Below are 20,825 nucleotides of genomic sequence, written 5' to 3' on the forward strand. Positions count from 1 at the left end.
AGATGACCTTTCCTCCACAATCACCAGACCTCAAACCAATTGAGATGGTTTGGGATGAGTTGAACCGCAGAGTGAAGGAAAAGCAGCCAACAAGTGCTCAGCATATGTGGGAACTTCAAGACGGTTGGAAAAGCATTCCAGGTGAAGCTGGTTGAGAGAATGCCAAGAGCATACAAAACTGTCTTCAAGGCAAAGGGTGGCTATTTGAAAATATTTTGATTTGTTTGATTACTACATGATTCCATATGTGTTATTTCATAGTTTTGATGTCTTCATTATTATTGTACAATGTAAAAACTAGTCAAATTTAAGAAAAACTCTTGAATGAGTAGGTGTGTCCAAACTTTTGACTGGTACTGTACATAAAGCTGTAGAACAAAGCTGTCGTACCTCGTCTATGTAGACCGGTTCAGGCTCAGGCTCTATGCTCTCCACCTGGACCTCCTCACTGAACTGCACCGTCTTCTTTTCTGTCTTCACTGTGGACACAGGACAGTCAGGGGGACAGTAAGGGGGACATGGAGGCAGTCATGGTTTTATTTAACCCCTATTTTCTCAGGTAAATTGTCTGAGAACACATCATTTACAGCAACAAGCTGGGGAATAGTTACAGAGGAGACATGGACAGCCAGGGGGACATGGAGATAGCCAGGGGGGCTGTGTGTGTGTGTGGGGTTTTCCGTTGAGGTAATAGGCGGCTTTGTCAGTTTAAAAAAAAACAAATTGGCTCCTGCCAATTATCCAGGAGATGAAAAAAAATAGGTTATAGGTTAATTTCCACAATTTAGTGGAATTAAATTAATGCATGTGTGTATTCGTTACATTAATCTTATTCATCACACAGGCACAGCATTCAGATAGAGCCTTTGAGTGGAAAATATGTCAGACAGCATCTCAAACTGCTGTTACAGCATCTCAAACTGCTGTTACAGCATCTCAAACTGCTGTTACAGCATCTCAAACTGCTAATTCGTTGGATGTTTCAAGCCAAATCAGTGCGCAACAATTCTAAATGCAATCCCGTGTTGAGGTACTATTTGTATTTCTCAAGTGGTGATTGAAGTGTGCTTCCCATTCACCATTCAAATGTATAGGCAACGGAAAGCAGCCTTCATCAACGCATCACACACCACTTTGCAATGAGCTGGAGGTAGCATGCATTTTGAAAACACAATTGTTTGAAACCTGAACATTTTTACCACATGAGGCATGTCTTACCTTGCTTCAAAGTAGCCTAGCCAAAATCATGCTAGTTGATGATAATCCTAGTCACATTAGCAACCCATGCTAGTTGATGATAATCCTAGTCATATTATCATCCCATGCTAGTTGATGCATCTTTAAATCTCCCCTCTTTCTACATTTCTAACAGATATTTTCATCTATGTCACATGAAACCGCTTGCGCACTTTTGACAACTGTGTTTTCCCACTAATTGCATTATGGAACGAACATTAGCGCATAGCCTACTGCCTTATGCACATTGCTGCAGTTATAATGTGAAGAAATTATAGTTATCAACATTAAGCAAAATGTTATTATCTGTTGCTGTTATTATCTGTTGCAACAGACTCCTTGCTTTAAAACGTTTGTTTATTTTTATGTAGCCTAAGCCTACTGTAGCCTAAGCCTACTGGTTGTATGCATTTGGGATCTACCATCCCACAACAGTCTGTCTGCAATAGGATATTACTTTCTCAACAAACTTTTCTACGATGGGGATAGTTAGATTAACATCTGCGTTACTCGTCTTGTTGGCTAGTGATTCTCCTGTTCGTTACTGGTCTTGTTGGCTAGTGATTTTGCTGTTCGTTACTGGTCTTGGTGGCTTGTGATTTTGTTGTTCGTTACTGGTCTTGTTGGCTGACAAAAAGTACATGTGGAATGTTACTAACATCTTCAAAGTGCGCATCGGAATTCGGTAAGGAAACCACGCTCGTTGCATTCTCGATTTGGATGTTTTATTTAGATTAATGACCATAATGGAAATGTGATTTCTGTCATTCTGAGCACCGTGAGTGGATGCCCTAATCTGGTTACGCACCCAATGAATATGGGTCCAGTACATTTGTCAAATGTCCGGTAAATTAAAATGCTGGTGGTCAAATGACCGCCGCCACATTTTCCTAACAGAAACCCTGGTGCATGTGAACTCACTCATCTCAGGCTCTGCAGTCAGATCAGCCGTTACAAAGTTTGAGGGGAAAAGTCCAACTCCCTGATACGTTTCTCCTTTCCACCAGTTGGGGTCACTGAAACCCCAAAATACACCGTGTTAGTGAACAGTAAGGACTGGTTTCCCAGACACAGCCCAGAAGACCCACTACTCCTGGGCTAAACAGGGCCCACTACTCCTGGGCTAAACAGGGCCCACTACTCCTGGGCTAAACAGGGCCCACTACTCCTGGGCTAAACAGGGCCCACTACTCCTGGGCTAAACAGGGCCCACTACTCCTGGGCTAAACAGGGCCCACTACTCCTGGGCTAAACAGGGCCCACTACTCCTGGGCTAAACAGGGCCCACTACTCCTGGGCTAAACAGGGCCCACTACTCCTGGGCTAAACAGGGCCCACTACTCCTGGGCTAAACAGGGCCCACTACTCCTGGGCTAAACAGCACACTGTGGTATTGCAGGGATATGGATTAGGGGTTAGAGTTTGTATGGCAGGGTTAATGGTATGGCAGGGATAAGGTTTAGTGGTATGATAGGGTTAGGGATTAGGGTTTGTATGGCAGGGTTAGTGGTATGGCAGGGATAAGGTTTAGTGGTATGGCAGGGATAGGGTTTAGGGTTTGTATGGCAGGGTTAGTGGAATGGTAGGGGTAGGGCTGGTAGGGATATGGTTTAGGGTTGGAATGGTAGGGATACGGTTGGTATAGTAGGGATAGGGTTTAGGGCTAAGGGTTAGTATGGCAGGGATAATGGTATGTTAGGGATAGGGTTTAGAATTGGTATGGTAGGGTTAGTGGAATGGAAGGGATAGGGTTTAGGGTTGGTATGGCAGGGATATGGTTTAGGGTTGGGTTAGTGGTATGGCAGGGATTTGGTTTAGGGTTGGGTTAGTGGTATGGCAGGGATATGGTTTAGGGTTGGGTTAGTGGTATGGCAGGGATATGGTTTAGGGTTGGGTTAGTGGTATGGCAGGGATATGGTTTAGGGTTGGGTTAGTGGTATGGCAGGGATATGGTTTAGGGGTATGGCAAGGATAGGGTTGAGGGTTGGTATGGCGGGTTTAGTGATAAAGCAGGGTTAGTGGTATGGTAGGGATAGGGTTTAGGTTTGGTATGGCAGGGATAGGGTTTATGGTTGGTGTGGTAGGGATACGGTTTAGAGTTGGTATGTAGGGATAGGGTTTAAGGGTTGTATGGTAGGGATACTGGTATGGCAGGGATAGGGTTTAGTGGTATGGCAAGGATAGGGTTTAGGGTAGGTATGGCAGGGATAGGGTTTAGTGGTATGGCAAGGATAGGGTTTAGGGTATGTATGGCAGGGATAGTGGTATGGTAGGGATAGGGTTTAGGTTTGGTGGGATAGGGTTTAGGATTGGTATGGCAGGGATAGGGTTTAAGGGTTTAGGGTTGCTATGGCAGGGATAGGGTTTAAGGGTTTAGGGTTGCTATGGCAGGGATAGGGTTTAGGGGTTAGGTTTGGTATGGCAGGGATATGGTTTAGGGTTGGTATGGCAGGGATGGGGTTTAGGGTTGGTATGGCAGGGATGGGGTTTAAGGGTTGGTATGGCAGGGATAGGGTTTAAGGGTTGGTATGGCAGGGTTAGTGGTTTGGCAGGGACATGGTTTAGGGTTGGTATGGCAGGGATAGTGGTATGGTAGGGATAGGGTTTAGGGTTGGTATGGCAGGGATAGTGGTATGGCAGGGATAGGATTTAGTGGTAGGGATAGGGTCTAGGTTTGGTGGGATAGGGTTTAAGGGTTAGGGTTGTTATGACAGGGATAGGGTTTAAGGGTTATTGGAATGGAAGGGTTAGGGTTTAGGGTTGGTATGGCATGGATAAGGTTTAGGGTTGGTATGGTAGGGATAGGGTTGGTATGGCAGGGATAGGGTTTAAGGGTTGGTATGGTAGGGATAGGGTTTAAGGGTTGGTATGGCAGGGTTAGTGGTTTGGCATTGACATGGTTTAGGGTTGGTATGGCAGGGATAGGGTTGGTATGGCAGGGATAGGGTTGGTATGGCAGGGATAGGGTTGGTATGGCAGGGATAGGGTTGGTATGGCAGGGATAGGGTTGGTATGGCAGGGATAGGGTTGTTATGGCAGGGATAGGGTTGGTATGGTAGGGATAGGGTTTTGGGTTGGAATGGCAAGGTGACCTGACCTGTCGTCCAGGATAGTGATGATCTCTCCAGACTTGAAGGTGAGCTCGTTGTCCTCTGCAGCCTCAAAGTCATAGATGGCCCTGACCTTCCTGCCCTCAGGCCTCTGGGAAGAGAGGAAAGAGGCGCTGGGGTACAAACCAGACCCAGACAGCCCTGACCCAGGCTGACTTCGCTGCTCCTTTAGAGATAACTCTATGGCTGGGGGAGGAGAGGAGAATGGAAGACAGAAGAGAAGACAGGGGGGGGCAGAAGACAAGAGGACATGGTCAGAGATTTACAATTTCATTTTGGACTAATATACATTTAGAGGAATGGCCAACTGTGGCAAATCACATAGTAATATGCTAATTCCATGATCATGTCGTTACAAACTTTATTCCAGAAGACGCAGTCTATTTAGCGTCGGCCAAGTCTGGTTTTAATCTAGAACCCAGTCTAGCGGGTGTCTTTACCTGTAGCCAGGCCTAGCGGGTGTCTTTACCTGTAGCCAGGCCTAGCGGGTGTCTTTACCTTTAGCCAGGTCTTCCTCCTCCTTCTTGTTGGTTAAGGTGGATGGATCCTTTGCCACTAAAGCAGGACTTGCTTTAGCTTTCTCCGCAGCCTAAACAGACCAATATCCAAGAATGAATGCAGCCCTATTCTGCTCCAGAATGAATGCAGCCTTGTAACAGCAACGTGTTTAATATCTAGTGTTCTATAATCACACAGTAGCCTAACCCCCCAGTGCACCCACCTGAGAGCCCCCCAGTACACCCACCTGTGAGCCCACAGAAGGGAAGATGACCCCTCCCCAGTGCACCCACCTGAGAGCCCACAGCAGGGAAGGTGACCCCCTGTTCCCTGAGGTTCTTGATCATGGCTGAAATCAGGCTGAGCTGAGGGTCATTCCTAAAGTCCTCTGCCCACTCTACCATCAGTGCCTTCAGCTTCTCACATACCTTAGGGTGGCCCTGGACACACACACACACACACACACACACACACACACACACGTTTTCCACAAGTATGTAAAGTAGCCAGCCAAATAGAAAGAGTAGCCAGCAACGTGCCCAGGGACCACAGTTGTTTTACTTCAAGATATGAATTGCCACAATGTTTGTTTTTCGAATTACGTACACTACCATTCAAAAGTTGTCACTTAGAAAGTTCCTTGTTTTTTAAAGAAAAGCCATTTTTTGGTCCATTAAAATTACATCAAATTGATCAGAAATCAAGTGTATACATTGTTAATGTTGTAAATGACTATTGTAGCTGGAAACGGCAGATTTTTTTATGGAATATCTACATAGGTGTACAGAGGACCATTATCAGCAACCACCACTCCTGTTTTCCAATGGCACATTGTGTTAGCTAATCCATTTTAACCCATTTACAATTATGTTAGCATTGCTTAAAACTGTTGTCCTGATTAAAGAAGCAATAAAACTGGTCTTCTTTAACTAGTTAATACTTTAGTTGAGTATCTGGAGCATCAGCATTTGTGGGTTCGATTACAGGCTCAAAATGGCCAGAAACAAAGGACTTTATTCTGAAACTCGTCCGTCTATTCTTGTTCTGAGAAATGAAGGCTATTCCATGCGAGAAATTGCCAAGAAACAGAATAAAAAGAGTGGGAGGCCCCGGTGCACAACTTAGCAAGAGAACAAGTACATTAGAGTGTCTAGTTTGAGAAAGACGCCTCACAAGTCCTCAACTGTCAGCTTCATTAAATAGTACCCACAAAACACCAGTCTCAAAGTCAACAGCAAAGAGGCAACTCCAGGACGCTGGTCTTCTAGGCAGAGTTGCGAAGAAAAAGCCATATCTGACTGGCCAATAAAAATAAAAGAATAAGATGGGCAAAAGAACACAGACATGTGAATATTGGACAAAAAGTGTTATGGACAGAAATCTCAGTTTGAGCTGTTCAGATCACAAAAAACAACATTCGTGAGACGCAGAATTTTTTTTAAATATGTTGGAGTGCTTTTTATTTTTAATTTTTTTACCTTTATTTAACTAGGCAAGTCAGTTAAGAACAAATTCTTATTTTCAATGGCGGCCTAGGAACAGTGGGTTAACTGCCTGTTCAGGGGCAGAACGACACAGATTTGCACATTGTCAGCTCGGGGATTTGAACTTGCAACCTTTCGGTTACTAGTCCAATGCTCTAACCACTAGGCTACCCTGCTTGGTGGAGGCAATGTGATGGTCGGGGTGCTTTGGTGGTGGTAAAGTGGGGGATTTGTACAGGGTAAAAGTGATCTTCAAAAAGGAAAGCCATCTCTCCATTTTGCAACGCCATGCCATACTCTGGACGACGCTTAAATGGAGCCAATTTCCTCCTACAACAGGACATTGGAGATGATTGTGGACTTCAGGAAACAGCAGAGGTAACACCCCCCTATCCACATCGATGGAACAGTAGTGGAGAAAGTAGCAAGTTTTAAGTTCCTCGGCATACACATCACAGACAAACTGAATTGGTCCACTCACACAGACAGCATCGTGAAGAAGGCGCAGCAGCGCCTCTTCAACCTCAGGAGGCTGAAAACATTTGGCTTGTCACCAAAAGCACTCAAAACTTCGACAGATGCACAATCGAGAGCATCCTGGCGGGCTGTATCACCGCCTGGTACGGCAACTGCTCCGCCCTCAACCGTAAGGCTCTCCAGAGGGTAGTGAGGTCTGCACAACGCATCACCGGGGGCAAACTACCTGCCCTCCAGGACACCTACACCACCCGATGTTACAGGAAGGCCATAAAGATCATCAAGGACATCAACCACCCGAGCCACTGCCTGTTCACCACGCTATCATCCAGAAGGCGAGGTCAGTACAGGTGCATCAAAGCTGGGACCGAGAGACTGAAAAACAGCTTCTATCTCAAGGCCATCAGACTGTTAAACAGCCACCACTAACATTGAGTGGCTGCTGCCTACACACTGACACTGACTCAACTCCAGCCACTTTAATAATGGGAATTGATGGGAAATGATGTAAATATATCACTAGCCACTTTAAACAATGCTACCTTATATAATGTTACTTACCCTACATTATTCATCTCATATGCATACGTATATACTGTACTCTATATCATCAACTGCATTCTTATGTAATACATGTATCACTAGCCACTTTAACTATGCCACTTTGTTTACATACTCATCTCACATGTATATACTGTACTCGATACCATCTACTGTATCTTGCCTATGCTGCTCTGTACCATCACTCATTCATATATCCTTTATGTACATATTCTTTATCCCCTTACACTGTGTATAAGACAGTAGTTTAGGAATTGTTAGTTAGATTACTTGTTGGTTATTACTGCATTGTCGGAACTAGAAGCACAAGCATTTCGCTACACTCGCATTAACATCTGCTAACCATGTGTATGTGACAAATAAAATTTGATTTGACCCAAAGCACAGCTCCAAACTACGCAATAACTATTTAGGGAAGAAGCAGTCAGCTGGTATTCTGTCTATAATGGAGTGGCCAGCACGGTCACCAGATCTCAACCCGACTGAGCTGTTGTGTTCCCATCAAGTCAATCCAACTTGTGGGATGTGCTTCAGGAAGGGGTGAAATCTCTTCAGATTACCTCAACAAATTGACAACTAGAATGCCAAAGGTCTGCAATGCTGTAATTGCTGCAAATGGAGGATTCTTTGACGAAAGCTAAGTTATTTCCATTAAAAATTATTATTTCTAACCTTGTCAACGTCTTGACGATATTTCCTAATCATTTTGCAACTAATTTCATTTCATGTGTTTTCATGGAAAACAAGGACATTTCTAAATGACCCCAAACTTTTGAAAGGCAGTGTATTTTATTCAAACAGAACAATGAAGTAAAGGTCGAACGCAGCAGTTTTTATCTCAATATCAAATTATTTCTGGGTAAAAATTAAGTACCTTCCTATGGTTGTTTTCAATTTTTTAAATAATTTAAAAAATAAGTTGCTTCTTTGCAGGACTGTCTGGGAGTGTTCTGCGTGGGGAGGAGAAACCTAGCTGTTATTGGCAGAATTGTTTGACAAATATAATGAAGGATAATTAACAACGTAAAGGCTTGATTCTGTCGACGTTCTCAAGGTGCGGTTTTTGTTCAGACCAAATGTTAACCATGACCGGAGTGAAGGTCAGTGGCTGTTGTGCACCTCACTTCACCCACCTAGAATCTGAGAGGAGGCGGTCAGCATTTTGAAACTATTTAACCATTTACTTAATTGTTTAAAACCTGGACGTTTCATGTCATTTTATGAAGCATTTCTTGCCCTGTTTCAAAGTAGCCAAAATACGACCATAGAAGTGTGGGTGGAATTCTATAAAGATTTCATATGCCATTGAAACCAATAATCTATTATTTTATAAAGACTTCATATGCCATTGAAACCAGCATTTTCATAACGTTCTATAGGTTTTCAAATCAACGTTTTAATTGTCCAGCAGCCAAAGGTATAATCCTAGTCATATTAGCAACAACTGCTAGTTGAAAAACTGGAATATGCTTAACACCCCGGCCGTCCTACAATCTAAACTAGATGCCCTCAATCTCACACAAATTATCAAGGAACCTACCAGGTACAACCAAAAATCGGTAAACACGGGAACCCTCAGATATCATTCTGACCAACCTACCCTCAGTTTGAAAAAGCTAGCCTTCGCTTCCCTAACAGAAATTTGCATCCTGTAACACAAATTTCCAAATGTTTCGGGACACTAAAGTCCATGGGGAATAAGAGCACCACCTCGCAGCTGCCCACTGCACTGAGGTTAGGAAACACTGTCAACACCGATAAATCTACGATAATCGAACATTTCAATAAGCATTTTTCTACAGCTGGCCATGCTTTCCCCCTGGCTACCCCTACCAATATCTCAGCCCCCTCATCCCCCCGCTACTCCTTCACCCAAATCGCTGTTGTTCTGAAAAAGCTGCAAAATCTGGACCCTACAAATCAGCTGGGCTAGACAATCTGGGCCCTCTCTAAAATTATCCACCCCCCATTGTTACAATGCCTATTACTAACCTATTCAAACTCTTTCGTATCATCTGAGTTCCCTAAAGATTGGAACGCTGCCGCGGTCATACCCCTCTTCAAAGGGGGAGACACTCTAGACAAACTGTTACAGACCTATATCTATCCTGCCCTACCTTTCTAAAGTCTTCAAACGCCAAGTTAACAAAGATCACCAACCATTTCGAATCCTGCTGTACCTTCTCCGTTATGCAATCTGGTTTCCGAGCTGGTCATGGGTGCACCTCAGTCACGCTCAAGGTCCTAAACAATATCATAACCACGATCGATAAAAGACAGTAAGGTGCAGCCGTCTTCATTGACCTGACCAAGGCTTTCGACTCTGTCAATCACCACATTCTTATCGGCAGACTCAAGAGCCTTAGTTTCACAAATGACTGCCTCGCCTGGTTCACCAACTACTTCTCAGATAGTTCAGTGTGTCAAATCGGAGGGCCTGTTGTCCGGACCTCTGGCAGTTTCTACGGGGGTACCACAAGGTTCAATTCTTGGGGCGACTCTTTTCTCTATATGTATCAGTGATGTCGCTCTTGCTGCTGGTGATTCTCTGATCCACCTCCACGCAGACGACACCATGCTGTATACTTCTGGCCGTTCTTTGGAAACGGTTAACAAACCTCCAGAAGAGCTTCAATGCCATACAACACTCCTTCCGTGGCCTCCAACTGCTCTTAAAATGCTAATAAAACTAAATGCACGCTCTTCAACCAATCGCTGTCCGCACTCGCCCGTCCAACTACCATCATCACTCTGACGGTTCTGACTTAGAATATGTGGACAACTACAAATACCTAGATGTCTGGTTAGACTGTAAACTCTCCTTCCAGACTCAAATTAAGCATCTCCAATCCAAAATTAAATCTAGAAATCGGCTTCCTATTTCGCAACAAAGCCTTCTTCACTCATGCTGCTAAACATACCTTTGTAAAACTGACTCTCCTACCGACCCTGGACTTCAGCGATGTAATTTTCAAAATAGCCTCCAACACTCTACTCAACAAACTACTACCCACCACTGCGTCCTGTATGCTCTCGTTGGCTGGCCCTCGCTTCATATGTCGCCAAACCCACTGGCTCCAGGTCATCTATAAAAGTCTTTGCTAGGTAAAGCCCCACCTTATCTCAGCTCACTGGTCACCATAGCAACACCCAGCAGTACGCGCTCCAGCAGGTATATTTCACTGGTCATCCCCAAAGCTAACTCCTCATTTGGCTGCTTTTCCTTCGAGTTCTCCGATGCCAATAACTGGAACGAATAGCAAAAAAACAAACCAAAATAAATAACAAAAAAAATTGCTGAAGCTGGAGACATATGTCCCTCACTAACTTTAAGCATCAGCTGTCTGAGCAGCTTACCAATCACTGTACACAGCCAATCTGTAAACAGCACACACGGCTACCTCATCCCTATATTAATAATCCCCATATTAATGTTAAATTGCAAGTATTTTCGCCTATAGGGCCTATTTATTGCCTTACCTCCCTTATCCTACCTCATTTGCACACACTGTATATAGATGTTTCTATTGTGTTATTGACTGTATGTTTGTTTACTCCATGTGTAACTGTTGTTTTTGCTGCACTGCTTTGCTTTATCTTGGCCAGGTTGCAGTTGTAAATGAGAACTTGTTCTCAACTGGCCTACCTGGTTAAATAAAGGTGAAATTAAAAATGATTAGTAACCAATGCATCTTTAGATCTCCCCTCTTAATTTCTAACATGTATTTGCATCTATATTGCATGAAACCGCTCACGAATATTTGCATCTATGTCGCATGAAACCGCTCACAAATATTTGCATCTATGTCGCATGAAACTGCTCACGGATATTTTCATCTACATCGCATGTTACAGCTTGTGTTTTCCGGCTAATGGCATTTTGGAAACTTTGCACGTAGCCTTTAGCCATGTGTGCATTGTTGAGCTTATAATATGAATAAATAAAACTAAAATGGAAAAAGTAGCCAGCTGAAAATGGGCCTGTAACACACACACACACACACACACACTTACATTAGTATGGCCCTTCAAACTTTATACAACACGTATCATACAACAATTTTCAAAGTAGATATTTCTGTAACATTACATACAATGACAGCGAATATCCACACCTTGTTTAGAACGTTGCTGACCTCACTGGCAAACTCTCTGGAGCACACTTCTAGATGAAATATCTTCCCACAGTTTGAAACACAGGCACCAAGCAGCTGGGAAGGGAAAAACACATTTACTTCAATAATGTAAAGATAAAGCTTTTTTAAGCTGTCATAAAGCTCTATGAAATATATTTATAGCATAAGACAGCTTTATGAAATAGACACTATATAGACAAAACTATGTGGACAGACCTTGAAATGAGTAAATCTGGCTATTTCAGCCACACCTGTTAATGACAGGTGTTTCAAATCGAGCACACTGCCATCCAATCTCCATAGACAAACATTGGCAATGAATTTCAACGTGGCACCGTAATAGAATACCACCTTTCCAACAAGTCAGTTCATCACATTTCTGCCCTGTTAGAGCTGTCCTTGGCCAAATATAAGTGCTGTTATTGTGATGTGGAAACGTCTAGGAGCAATATCCAATATCTGTGCCCGACCTCACTAAGTCTCTTGTAGCTGAATGGAAGCAAGTCACCGCAGCAATGTTCCAACATCTAGTGGAAATCCTTCCCAGAAGAATGGAGGCTGTTATAGCAGCAAATGGGGGACCAAGTCAATATTAATGCTCATGATTTTGGAATGAGATGTTCAACAAGATGGTGTCCACATACTGTTGGTCATGTAGTGCATTTACAGCATAAGACAGGGCTTTATGACAGCTTAAGACCGCTTTATGAAATATATTTATACAGCAGACAGTTTTTCCTCCAAGCACCTGTTGTAATACATAGCTGTGTTGTCTGTGTTTACCGTCAGAGCCTGCATGGCAACATGTGGATCCTTGTGGTTGACTCGTCTCATAATCGACCGAAGACATTCTTTAGGCCTTGAATAGAACACACATCAACCTTCATTATGATCATCAACAACACATACAACTTTATCAATAACACACATCCTCATCAACAATGCTTTAGCGGTATTCTCTCTCTTCAGAACTGGCTAAGTGATTTTTGCAGCTTAATGAGTGTAATCTTTTGACAATTGTTGATATTCTGGAAACAAAACATGTTTTATAAAGGAGGATAGAATCCACCCAAATCATTTGGGTTCCTGGATCCTTTCACAGCATTATAAGGCTACGTTGAAACAATGACTTAATGACTCAAGCCCAGCTCAGTTAATCCCTACCATTGTGATGCTAGGTTCTCACACTGCACTAACATAAATGACATGAGCACATCTACTGCTGCTAAGCTTCACAGTAAAGCAATGAAAACAGTAAGCATCCCAGAAGAAAAGTGCTCAAAATAGCCCACGTTAACATATGTAGCTTAAGAAACAAGGTTCATGAAATCAATAATTTGCTAGTAACAGATTACATTCATATTCTGAGTAGCTCTGAAACTCACTTAGATAATACCTTTGATGATACAGTGGTAGCAATACAAGGTTATAACATTTACAGAAAATACAGAAATGCCAATAGTGGAGGTGTTGATGTTTATATTCAGAACAACATTCCTGTAAAGATTAGAGAAGATCTCATGTTAAATACTGTTGGAGTAATATGGCTACAGGTTCAGCTGCCTCACCTAAAGCCCATTCTGGTGGGAAGCTGCTATAGACCACCAAGTGCTAACAGTCAGTATCTGGATGACAAGTGTGAAATGCTTGATAATGTATGTGATATCAACAGAAAGGTATATTCTCTGGGTGATTTAAATATTGACTAGCTTTCATCAAGCTGCTTCAAACTGTAACCAGTGCCTGCAACTTTAGTAGACACATCTAGGAAAACCAAAGTCCCAAAGGCTGGACCTAATATAGTGTATGAGAGGTCATACAATACGTTTTGTAGTGATTCCTATGTTGTTGCTGTAAAGAATATTTGTTGGTCCGTGGTGTGTAATGAGGAGCAAACAGACGGTATACTAAACACATTTATGAACTTGCTCATTCCAGTTAGTAATAAGCACACATCCATTAAGAAAATTACTAAAAACTGTCAAATCCCTGTGGACTGATGAGGAATTGAAAATTATATAGTTGGGAGGGATGAGGCAAAAGGAATGGAAAATAAGTCTGGCTGCACAACGGAATGACAAACTTTATGCAAATTGAGAAATCATGTGACTAAACTGAATAAAATAAATCTACACTATGAAACAAAGATAAATGTGAATGATAGTAAAAAATATTTGGAGCACCTAAAATTAAATTGTGAAAAAAGGCAAAATCAGCTTCATCATTCATTGAAACAGACGGCTTATTCAACACAAAACCAACTGATATTGCCAACTACTTTAATGATTTTTTTCATAGGCAAGATTAACAATTTAGGCATGACATGCCAGCAACAAACACTGCCACATTATGAAAGACTAGAATTATACTTTTGAATTCCATAAAGTCAGTGTGGAAGAGGTGAAAAAAAGATTGTTGATAAACAATGACAAACCACCGGGGTCTGACAACTTGGATGGAAAATTACTGAGGATGATAGGGGATGATATTGCCACTCCTATTTGCCATATTTTCAATTTAAGCCTACGAGAAAGTGTGCGCCCCCAGGCCTGGAGGGAACCAAGTCATTCTGCTACCCAAGAATAGTAAAGCCCCCATTGCTGGATAAAATAGCCGACCAATCAGGCTGTTACCAACACATTGTAAACTTTAGGAAAAAAATGTTTGACCAGATACAATGCTATTTTACAGTAAACAAACTGAGACTTTCAGCACACTTATAGGGAAGGATATTCAACGAAAACAGCACTTACACAAATGACTGATTATTGGCTGAGAGAAATTGATGATAAAAAGATTGTGGGGGCTGTTTTGTTAAGACTTCAGTGTTGTTTGACATGATTGATCATTGTCTGCTGCTGGAAAAATATGTGTTATGGCTTTACACCCCCTACTATATTGTGGATAAAGAGTTACCCGTCTAACAGAACACAGAGTGTTCTTTAATGGAAGCCTCTCCAACATAATCAGGAATTTCACAGGGAAGCTGTCTCGTAGGCCCCTTACATATTGTTTTTTCAATCTTTACTAATGACATGCCACTGGCTTTGAGTATGTGTGTCTATGTCTGCGGATGATTCAACACACGTCAGCTACTACAGTGACTGAAATGACTGCAACACTTAACAAATAACATATAGAATCATGTAGTAACCAAAAAAAAAAGTGTTAACCTTTTTGGGATAGGGGGCAGCATTTTCACTTTTGGATGAATAGCATGCCCAGAGTGAACTGCCTCCTACTCTGTCCCAGATGCTAATATATGCATAGTATTATTAGTATTGTAGTTTTCCAAGTCTTGGCCAACCGTGTACACATTGAGATATGGATGAGGTTGCACTTCCTAGGGCTTCCACTAGATGTCAACCGTCTTTTGGATTCTACTATAAAGGAGGGGCTCATGAAACCTCTGAGTCAGTGGTCTGGCAGAGAGCCTTGGTCTCATGACTCGCGCTCCCGACAGAGTTACCTCTCGTTCCAGTGCCTTTCTGAAGAGAAAGGAATTCTCCAGTTGGAACATTGATATTTTATGCTAAAAACAATATTGATTCCATAAATCGTTTGACATGTTTCTAAAGGACTGTAAGGGAACTGAGTTTTTGTCTGGATGAAATGCTCACGCCTCATGAAGATGGTTTACTAGGCTGAACATGCTAACAAGGGACTATTTGGACAAAAATGGAACTTTATTGAACAAATCAGTCATTTATTGTCGAACTGTGATTCCTGGGAGTACCTTCTGATGAAGATCAAAGTGAATATTTCTGGTGTTGTTTCTAACTTTGTTGAGTATAAAACGGCGGCTATTCCTCTAGATGTTTTGGGTTCTTAGCGAGGTTCTCAGATTAAGCTTTTTCCTTAAAGTTTTTAAAAAATCTGACACAGAGGTTGCATTAAGGAGAAATCTCTAATTCTGTGAATAACACTAGTATCTTTTATCAATGTTTATTATTAGTATTTCTGCAAAATCACTGGATCTTTTGGAATCAAAACATTACTGCACGTAACGCGCCAATGTACACAGATTTTTGGATAGAAATATGCACATTATCGAACAAAACATACATGTATTGTGTAACATGATGTCCTATGAGTGTCATCTGATGGTTAGGATTAATTTCTCTATTTCTGCTTTTTGTGACTCCTATCTTTGGCTGGGAAATGGCTGTGTGTGTTTTTGTGACTTGACACAGACCTAAAATAATCATATGTTGTGTTTTAGCTGTAAAGCATTTTTGAAAACAGACACAATGGGTAACGATGTTTTTTTATTTGCTGTATTGGACTTGTTAATGTGTGAAAGTTACATATTTCTAAAAAATATTTTTGAATTTCGCGTGCTGCCTTTTCAGTGGAATGTTGTCGAGGGCACTCGAAAGGTTAAACAAATCAAAATATATTCTATATGTTAGATTCCTCAAAGTAGCCACCCTTTACCTTGACAGCGTCGCACACTCTTGGCATTCTCTCAACTCGCTTCCCGAGGTAGTATTTCAATTAACAGGTGTGCCTTGTTAAAAGTTCATTGGTGGAATTTCTATCCTTCTTAATGCATTTGATCCAATCAGGTGTGTTGTGACAACATAGGGTTGTAGAAGATATCCCTATTTGGTAAAATACCAAGTCCATATTACGGCAAGAACAGCTAAAATAAGCAAAGAGAAGCAAAAGTCAATCATCACTTTAAGACATGAAGGTCAGTCAATCTGGAAAAATGTCAAGAACTTTGAAAGTTTCTTTAAGTGCAGTCGCACAAATCATCAAGCACTATGATGAAACTGGCTCTCATGAGGACCACCACAGGAAAGGAAGACCCAGAGTTACCTCTGCTGCAGAGGATACGGGTTAACTGCACCTCAGATTGCAGCCCAAATAATTAGTGCAAGTAACAGACATCTCAACATCAACTGTTTTTTTAAATAACTAGGCAAGTCAGGTAAGAACAAATTCTTATTTACAATGGCGGACTAGGAACAGTGGGTTAACTGCCTTGTTCAGGGGCAGAAAGACAGATTTTTACATTGTCAGCTTGGGGATTCTATTTTGCAACCTTTCGGTTACTAGTCCAACGCTCTAACCACTAGGCTACCCACCACCCGCATCATTCATGGTCGAATTGCTGTAAAGAAACCACTACTAAAGGACACCAATAAGAAGAGACTGGCTTAGGCCAAGAAACACAAGTAATGGACATTAGAACGGTGGAAATCTGTCCTTTGGTCTGAGGAGCCCAAATTGGAGATTGTTGGTTCCAACAGCCCTGTCTTTGTGAGACTCAGCGTAGGTGAACAGATGATCTCTGCATGTGTGGTTCCCATCGTGAAGCTTGGAGGTGTGATGGTGCTATGCTGGTGACACGGTCTGTGATTTATTTAGAATTCAAGGCACACTTAACAAGCATGACTACCAAAGCATTCTGCAGCGATATGCCATCCCATCTGGTTTGCGCTTAGTGGGACTATCATTTGTTTTCAACAGGACAATTACCCAAAACACACCTCCAGGCTGCGTAAGGGCTATTTGACCAAGAAGAAGTGTGATGAAGTGCTGCATCAGATGACCTGGCCTCCACAATGACCCGGGCTCAACCTAATATAGATGGTTTGGGATGAGTTGGATCGCAGAGTGAAGGAAAAGCAGCCAACAAGTGCTCAGCATGTGGGAACTCCTTCAATACTGTTGGAAAAGCAATCCAGGTGAAGCTGGTTGAGAGAATCCCAAGAGAGTACAAAGCTGTCATAAAGGCAAACGGTGGCAACTTTGAAGAAACTCAAATATATTTTGATTTGTTTAACACTTTTTTGGTTACTACATGAATACATGTGTTATTTCATATTTGCTGATGTCTTCAATGTTATTCCACAATGTAGAAAATGGTACAAATAAAGAAAACCCCTTGAAAGAGTAGGTGTGTCCAAACTAACATCAACAACACATTTTTATTACAAACATCACACCTTCATGTGGCCTACTCCTAGACATACATACTCTTATGCCTGGCCCGCTAGGAGACGGCCCTATCTTATGCCTGGCCCGCTAGGAGACGGCCCTATCTTATGCCTGGCCCGCTAGGAGACTGCCCTATCTTATGCCTGGCCCGCTAGGGAGACGGCCCTATCTTATGCCTGGCCCGCTAGGAGACGGCCCTATCTTATGCCTGGCCCGCTAGGAGACGGCCCTATCTTATGCCTGGCCCGCTAGGAGACTGCCCTATCTTATGCCTGGCCCGCTAGGAGACTGCCCTATCTTATGCCTGGCCCGCTAGGAGACTGCCCTATCTTATGCCTGGCCCGCTAGGAGACGGCCCTATCTTATGCCTGGCCCGCTAGGAGACGGCCCTATCTTATGCCTGGCCCGCTAGGAGACGACTGCCCTATCTTATGCCTGGCCCGCTAGGAGACGGCCCTATCTTATGCCTGGCCCGCTAGGAGACGGCCCTATCTTATGCCTGGCCCGCTAGGAGACGGCCCTATCTTATGCCTGGCCCGCTAGGAGACGGCCCTATCTTATGCCTGGCCCGCTAGGAGACGGCCCTATCTTATGCCTGGCCCGCTAGGAGACGGCCCTATCTGGATATACAGTATACATATAATTGATTGACGTATTGATAGACATGTGTAACTGACCCGGAGCGAGACTGTCCTATCTTATCACAAAGGTCCAGGATGAGGCCCCAGTCCTCCGCTGTGTTCATCTCACTGGTGGCTTTCTCTGAAGAACAACAAACACAAAACATCAGCTCACTGCTGAAGTAGGCTATAACACAAACAAATCCATTTAGGGTAAGATAATGTGGGGAACCACTTGTCACATCTAGAGCCAGAGTTCTAACCGGATATGGCGCATCAGTTACTCAACATCTATTTATTTCTTATGTTATTATTTTTCTATTTATTCCCTGGGTTATTATTTTTTACATTTGTTCAACTATTTCTCTGCATTGTTGGGAAGGGCCGTTAGAAAGCATTTCACTGTTAGTCAACACCTGTTGTTTACAAAGCACCCATAGTGCTTAATTAGAGGCGGATCAGGTTCCAGCACCTCCACGTTTTGGACTGTTTTGTTTCTAAACATAATTGGCTGGATCCCGTACCTCTACTGGCCCAAGAAATCATTTTCACATTTTTTCGATGTAACATGTCTAATAAAAGCGATCAAAGTTCATATGAGTTCTCTCTTAGTTAATTCTCCAGCCACCAGAAAAAAACGTAATGTGAAAAAGTTGATTTTCAGGCCGAGCCTAATATTCTAAGAGTTCATTTGGGTTGGGCCGGCCGGGTTTTAAGGTTTGCGCAAAATTGTAACCTATGGCACGCGGTACCAGAGCTTGCTAGTTGAGATTTCTGAGATTTATTTTCTTAACTCTTCTTGAACTGCACTGTTGGTTAAGGGCTTTTAAGTAAGCATTTCACGGTTAGGTCTACATCTGTTATATTCGGCGCATCAGACAAATAACGTTTGATTTTGTGTTTGAGACCAATGCGGACTGTGTGAGAAGTGCGCCAGTATGTCTCACATAACTAGAATGAAATTCATTTTCTATGACATCTCTCCTTCTTTCTACTCTGATAGATGAGATGCAGGCTGTCTCTCTCCTGGCACTATCATTTATTTCCTTATGTAATCCAAGCCACGCGAAGGGTTCTGAACGAATTGCGGCACCCCTGACATTTAAATATACTTGCCAAAGCCATAGAATTACTGCCGTCTGTTCAGAAACAAATTAAATGATTCAGAATAGGCTACTACACCATGACAAGGGCTATAATCTAGCGACAGAGGAATATTTCTAATCCCCTTCCAGTGTTGTCAATAACATCTCTTCCAGTCTCATCTTCTCCTGTGTAGCTACGTCTTCCAAAAAGTCCTCATGTCCATCCTTTTCATCCTGGAGCGATGGGTAACGATGCTTCGTGGGCGACTGTTGTTGATGTGTGCAGAGGGTCCCTGGTTCGCGCCCGGGTATGGGCGAGGGGACGGTCTAAAGTTACTGTTTCATAGATAGCTAACCCCTTCACTAATCTATGCTTGATACACACACACATCCAAGTTAACGTTAGCAACGTGTTTAGCTTCTTTGCCTGCATAGTTAGTTAGTCATTGTAGTGGCATCTAGTGTAGCTGACGTTTTGTAGCTGCAGATAAAATGCAACGTCATCTTCTCCGTCTGGCACCATGGAGCATCAGTTTGCTGCTAGTTAACATCTTTACTGTCGCTTATCAAAATGGTCCAACTTTATCAACATTACCGGGGCAGGTGTCTGGCTAACAACACTTCAGTAGTTAGCTAGTGAATGGGCTATCCCCATTGCTCTTACTGGCTAACGTTAGGTAGCCATGTTGACTGCCAGTCAGCTAACTAACAAACTAGTTAATTAAAGAAGGGTGTTAGCGAGCTACGGCTACAAAACTTAAGAAGACGTGCCGCTAACGTTAACTAGCTACGTGAGGAAAATCAACTCAAGACCTGGATAACGTTCAGGTACTAAGTTATAGCTAGCAAAACACAAACAAAGCCGAGGCGTTAGTGTAGTCAACGTTCACAACTTACCAACATCTTGCTCAAATGGATTGGACGTGAAGAGAGGCATTACCGCAATTATATCAACCACAGTATTGTAGTTCTCGTATTCGTTTCACTCGGCTATTCACTAACGTAAGTTATTACATTAAAACGCATAGCTAGTACAGAAAGTAGGGCATATGTAGTAGTCAGTCAGTCCTCGATCAGCCCGCAACAAACAGGCATTCTGGGTAACGGACATCACTGCGTTCTGAACATAGACGTTCACGTGACCGACTAAAATGGACTTCTGGGGTTCGCCTTCAAACTAAAAGTTCCCAATTGAAACTGATACAAACGGATAACAATTGTGCAATCATGCCACAATTGGACTAAATAATGCTAAACAAGGTTGGAATGTTGTTATATACATTCAACAAAAGACAGTTATTAGTTGAAATTGCACTGGATGTATTTAAATTCAGAATTGCATTGGGGGCATACTCTACTATTGCAGCATTGAGGCTGAGACGTGGGTCGGGGGACACTGTGGCCCTGTCCGACACTACCCCCGGATAGGGCCAACCAGGCAGGATACAACTCCACCCACTTTGCCAAAGCACAGCCCCCACACCACTAGAGGGATGTCAACAGACCACCAACTGACTACCCTGAGACAAGGCTGAGCATAGCCCACTAAGATCTCATCCAACACATGAGCCCGAGGAGGCACAAAACCGGACAGGAATGTCAGTGACTCAACCCACTCAAGTCGAGTATAGCGAAAAAAGCCTGGCACAAAGTGATGCATCCCTCCTGG

The 20,825-nt window shown here is 42.8% G+C and overlaps 1 protein-coding gene across 2 annotated transcripts in view; it reads right to left on the bottom strand.

The window, feature by feature from the left end:
- stam (signal transducing adaptor molecule (SH3 domain and ITAM motif) 1) overlaps nt 1-20,272 on the bottom strand; it is a 45,753-nt gene extending 25,481 nt beyond the window's left edge. The window contains exons 1-9 of one of the 2 annotated variants that reach the window (XM_064928595.1): nt 20,054-20,272; nt 18,129-18,213; nt 12,286-12,361; nt 11,482-11,577; nt 5,138-5,284; nt 4,845-4,935; nt 4,334-4,532; nt 2,158-2,252; nt 391-479 (exon numbers count right to left, since the gene is read on the bottom strand). In XM_064928595.1, the coding sequence (XP_064784667.1) occupies nt 391-479; nt 2,158-2,252; nt 4,334-4,532; nt 4,845-4,935; nt 5,138-5,284; nt 11,482-11,577; nt 12,286-12,361; nt 18,129-18,213; nt 20,054-20,093 (918 nt within the window). In that variant the 5' untranslated portion in view covers nt 20,094-20,272. The remainder of the gene's footprint in view (nt 1-390; nt 480-2,157; nt 2,253-4,333; nt 4,533-4,844; nt 4,936-5,137; nt 5,285-11,481; nt 11,578-12,285; nt 12,362-18,128; nt 18,214-20,053) is intronic. The other variant, XM_064928604.1, reaches the window with a different exon arrangement.
- Nucleotides 20,273-20,825: the final 553 nt, after the last annotated feature.

This window comes from Oncorhynchus masou, chromosome 3, assembly GCF_036934945.1.
Source record: "Oncorhynchus masou masou isolate Uvic2021 chromosome 3, UVic_Omas_1.1, whole genome shotgun sequence".
NCBI classification, from domain to species: domain Eukaryota; kingdom Metazoa; phylum Chordata; class Actinopteri; order Salmoniformes; family Salmonidae; genus Oncorhynchus; species Oncorhynchus masou.